At 51.0% G+C, this 5041-nt stretch overlaps 1 protein-coding gene across 2 annotated transcripts in view; it reads right to left on the bottom strand.

Annotated features, from left to right (window-relative positions):
* The window catches only part of ABRAXAS2 (abraxas 2, BRISC complex subunit), a 28609-nt gene extending 28375 nt beyond the window's left edge, over nt 1-234 (bottom strand). Inside the window, exon 1 of one of the 2 annotated variants that reach the window (XM_077762949.1) lies at nt 136-234. In XM_077762949.1, the coding sequence (XP_077619075.1) occupies nt 136-234 (99 nt within the window). The remainder of the gene's footprint in view (nt 1-135) is intronic. The other variant, XM_077762950.1, reaches the window with a different exon arrangement.
* Nucleotides 235-5041: the final 4807 nt, after the last annotated feature.

Below are 5041 nucleotides of genomic sequence, written 5' to 3'. Positions count from 1 at the left end.
CCCGGGTCCCCTGCCCCTCGGGCCAGCCCGGGAGCCCAGGCGGGGAGCCGCGAGCGGTCCCAGCTGGGCCTCGGGCGCCGACCCGGGACGGAGGCTGGAGGCTCCAGCGGCCGCGGCGGGGGGCCCGGCACCTACGTGGTCGGCGTTGCTGTTGGCGCTGTGGAAACACACAGCGCTGAAGGTGTAGCCCGAAATGGAAGCCGCCATGATGGAAATCTCCAACTCCCCCATCATGCCCCGCGGAGGGCACACTGCCTTCCGGCCGGCCCCGCCCCTCAGCATCCTGGGAAATGAAGTCTTCGGAGGGTGAGGCCAAGGGGCCGGAGCGCTCAGAGAGAGGCCGTTTTGCGCGGTTGGAACCCGCCCTCGCGACGTGTCCCCCGTGTCGCGCCCGCCACACCTCAGCTCCTGCCTCTGCTGTATAGCCCTTGGTAGTTCCCCAAATCGTTTTCTTCTCTTCGCAAATGAAAGTCTTACTAATCAAAGCCAACTCAAGAATGAAAGGAGGGAGAGGATTCAAACAAGTGCGTGGTTTGCGTTTCACATGGAAATAACATGCTGTTACTTCCGTTTTCTTTTTCTATTAATTTTTTATACCGTTTATTCATTTTTGAGAGAGAGAGTGAGCAGGGGAGGGGCAGAGAGAGGGAGACACAGAATCCGAAGCAGCTCCAGGCTCCGAGCTGTCAGCGCAGAGCCAGACTCGGGGCTCGAACCCAGGAACCGTGAGGTCATGACCTGAGCTGAAGTCGGACGCTTAAGCGACTGAGCCACCCAGGAANTATGATCCGCAGGAGGGAGGGGACTTGGGGTGGTTGGAAGTGAAACGGGGGAGCCCCGGAGGTGGTAAGGGATTAGATTCTGTAACAAAAGAACACGAATGTAACGAAAAATCATAGAAGATTGAAACAACGAATTAAAAACTAACAGCCAAAAGGAAATGTCACAAAGTTAGGAAAAGAAGCTCAGGAAGCCTTATTCTTTCTTCCCTTTATCCAAACTTTCAGGTTCAAAACTGGACTCTTGATCTCCCGCAAGTCTCCTTCGACCACACTTTTCCCCAAGTTCAGCAAAAAAACCCTGTTTTCTGACTGTTGCACAGCCCCAAAAGCTTGGAATCATTGTTGACCTCCCCCCGCCCCTTTGATCAGTCAGCACACTTTTTTTTTTTCCTGAGAGAGACAGACAGACAACGTGAACAGGGGAGGGTCAGAGAGAGCCGGAGACACAGAATCCAAAGCAGGCTCCAGGCTCTGAGCTGTCAGCACGGGGCCCGACACGGGGCTCGAACCCACGAACCATGAGATCATGACCTGAGCGGAAGCCGGATGCTTAACCGACTGAGCCACCCAGGCGCCCCATAGTCAGCACAGTCTTAAAAATATACGGAGGATCCTACAACTCACCGCTAGCACCCCTGTCACCTACATGGGGGGTCTAAATCATCGACTCCTCATGGATCTTTCTAACAGTCTGTAACTCAAGAGCCCTGAACTGGGGCAATTTTACCCCTTGGGGGACATTTGGCAGTGTCCGGAGGCATTTTTGGATGTCACAATTTGGCAGAGGGAGCCACAGGTTATTTAGTGGTTAGAGGGCAAGGATGCTACTAAACATCCTACAAGCTTGGACACCCCCCCCCCACCTCCACCCCTAAACTGCATGAGGTTGAGAAACCCTGTGTTCTTTAACCCCTTCCCTGCCAAATCTAATTTCAACATAGCAACTAAATTGGTCAGGCTAAAATTTAAACTTAAAATTTAAAGCATGTTGCTTCTTGGTCTAGACCCAAACCTTGTAATGACTTGGCTCCTATTACTCATTTGACTTCCTTTCTTACTACTGCCCTCTTTCTTCACTCTGCTTCAGCTACACTAGTCTATTTCATCCTACCTCAGGGCCTTTGCACTTGCTGTTCCCTTTGCCTAGAGTGCTCTTCTCACAGATAGTTGCAAGATGTATTCCTTTACCTCTGCTCTAGGTGCTCTGCTGTGGGACCCATACCCACCTTTGCGGGACTTATTATTCTACCGGCTGAGGAAGTTGTCACCTTTCTCATGGAATTACCCTCAGTATAGTGTCATTGCCTAAGGTCGTTCCTCATTTTCTGGGCAACCAACATTCACTGCCTCATCAGTGCAGATGGATAAAGGCTCACCTCTTTCCCTCCACCCCAGCTCCAGGGTGCCCTGCAGGGGGAAGAGGTGCGTGCTGAGGTGCTGTTGCAAGGGTACCCCAGTCCAGCAACTTCCTCCGGCCAGCTCTGTCTGTTTCCCCTCCCCAGCAGGTGGGGATCCTGAGAGCTCTCCCTAGTAAGCTTCTCTCTTGTGTTCCTCTCTGTCTTAGACTCTGCTTCCCTGGGGATATAACCTATGAGAACCTGTCGTAGGTTTTCACTTCGTGCCACCGGTCAGAGGATCCTTCCCTTATCACCCCAACGAGGCCGCAGCCCCAACCCGACCTTCTCAATATTCCTTCCCTGCTTTCCCTTCCCCTTTCCTACTTATCACCAGCCAACATCATCCCTATTGTATTCATTTCTCAGCATGCTGTCTGTGTCTCTCCCCTGGCACATGTGAGCTGCATGCAGACACGGATTCATCTTTGATTTGCTTACTGCCGCGGTCCAGCACTAGTAACACTGCGTGGGGTGGAGACATGACCCAACACGTGGTTGCACTGCCCGCTGAATACTTGTGGAGTGAATGTTGCATGTAAAGTGGGAGGGTCCCACAGAAGGTGGCTGTGTTTTTTCAGCAGGTGCCAGAGGGGGACGGAGATAAAAGAAGCTAATACAAGCTATAAGCTCATTACTTACAAGGCGCCTTGGGTGGCCCCCTGAAAAAGAGATTTGAGATTCAGGAGGAGATGAGAGAGGAAAGAGCCAGATGGACCAACAGCGTTTTCGGGGAGAAGGAGAAAAGAGGGAGATGAGTGGCTGCAGCGAGAGTCTGAACTTTGGAGAGAGATGAGAATAAGGAAGTTTTAGGGTGTGGTATTGTGTATGGTATGCTGTAATTCCTCTGGACTGCCTTCTTACGAAAACCTTCAGCAAAACTTCTACGCTGATAGAACGCACCCATGCAGTGGTGACGAGGCAGGCTTTCAAGTAGATCGCTTGGGTTCCAGTGTCAGGTCTGGCACTCACTGTGTGACCTGGCACAACTTCTCTGTGCCTTGGTTTGCTCCTCTGTAAAATGAGGATACTGGCACCTGCCTGATGCGGTAATCTTAAGGAGTAAATGAGATAGCATAATGGATGCTTAACATGGTCCCTGACACCCAGCGACAGCCTGCTGAATGCTAGCCATCATTTCTACTGTCATGAAGTAGTTTAGAAGATAAAAGAGATCTATAGGCTCTTATAAGAAAAAACCTCCAAGTATATCACCACAATATTCTAGGTATTTTTTAAAACATTTTTTAACATTTATTTATTTTTGAGACAGAGAGAGACAGAGCACGAGCTGGGGACGGGCAGAGAGAGAGGGAGACACAGAATCTGAAACAGGCTCCAGGCTCTGAGCTGTAAGCACAGAGTCCGACACGGGGCTCGAACCCACGGACCATGAGATCATGACCTGAGTCAAAGTCGGACACTTAACTGACTCAGCTACCCACTTTTTTTTTTAAGCATTATTCATTTTGAGAGGGAGAAAAGAGAACTAGCTGGGGAGGGGAAGAGAGAGACAGAGAGAGAGAATGAGAGAGAGAGAGAGAGAGAGAGAGAGAGAGAGGCATTCCCAAGCAGACTCCATGCTGTCAGCGCAGAGCCCGATGCAGGGCTCCAACTCTGAATGGTGAGATCATGACCTGAGCCGAATTCAAAGCTTAACCGAGTCACCCAGGCGCCCCTCACCACAGTATTCTTAAGGGAAAATGCAACTTGCAAATAATGCAAAGGGTCAGGTTCCATTTCTATGTATTTATCAAAAGAACCCCATGCATCTCTGCAGGTGCAGGGATGCAGGCAAACGCCACACTGCGATGATGGATCTAAAAGAGACAAGAAAGTCCACTTTCACTATGCCCACCGGGCAGTCGAGGCAGCTGAGACGTAAAAGGTGTCAAGTGACTTGCCCAAGGTCACCCCTGGTATGGACTAAGTTGGGATTGAAGTTCAGGACTTCAATACTCAGGACTTCAAGACTCTGTAGTCTATGAACAGGTAAGAAAATGCAAAGTAAAGGAATGAGTGGTGTCAGGCGCGGAAGAGAAAACCCAGCTGAGTCATGGAGGCCTCCGTGGAGGAAGAGAGGGGCACAGAGGATGGTTGACACCGGGAAGGGGCCTAGCGCTGAGCGGCTTGAGGGAGGTCTACTCCAAAGGGGTGGCAGTGGCCCCAGACAGCTGTGAGCCTCAGCCGCCCAAGGGAAGGCAGGGCAGTGGGGACAGGCTGGAAAAGCAGGCCCTGAGCCCAGAGGCCCGGGGGAGACCGGAGCTGTGTGCAGAGAGTGGGGGCAGGACAAAACCAGGGAGGTGCTCTGCTTTGCCTGACGGCACAACGGCCAGGGGCCACGTGAATGGAGAACCCAGGGGAGAGAGGGTTCGGAGGCACTGGGGTTGGGGGAGGAGGCAGTGCCAGAACGTTCGGTTTTCCACAGGTTGAGTTTAACGTAACAAGGGACCTCTAGGCACCTGCCTGGAAAAGCCTGGAGCTGGGGGGAGGGGGTGAAATTGGAAGTCGGGAATATAAGAACAATAGCTAACGAGTACTGAACACTCACTGTCCGTCAGGCTGTTCTAAGCTCTTCACGTGCACAGTCTATTACGGAATAGACTTCTTAACAACGCTCTGAAATAGATCCATTTTGAACCCCATGTTATGACCAAAGAAGCTGAGCTAGCATTTAGTGAGCATTTAGCATGTGTCAGGCATGGAGGATTTCACAGGAATTACTGTATTTACTTATTTTATTTTATTTTTTAATTTTTTTAAATTTTTTTTAATGTTTTATTTATTTCTAGGAGAGAGAGAGACAGCATGAGCAGGGGAGGGTCAGAGAGAGAGGGAGTCACAGACTCTGAAACAGGCTCCAGG

The sequence above is a fragment of the Crocuta crocuta genome, unplaced genomic scaffold, assembly GCF_008692635.1.
Source record: "Crocuta crocuta isolate KB4526 unplaced genomic scaffold, BGI_CrCroc_1.0 scaffold466, whole genome shotgun sequence".
In the NCBI taxonomy this organism is placed as follows: Eukaryota; Metazoa; Chordata; class Mammalia; order Carnivora; family Hyaenidae; genus Crocuta; species Crocuta crocuta.
The sequence above is the reverse complement of the archived record's forward strand: the minus strand, read 5'-3'. Positions and strand labels throughout refer to the sequence as shown.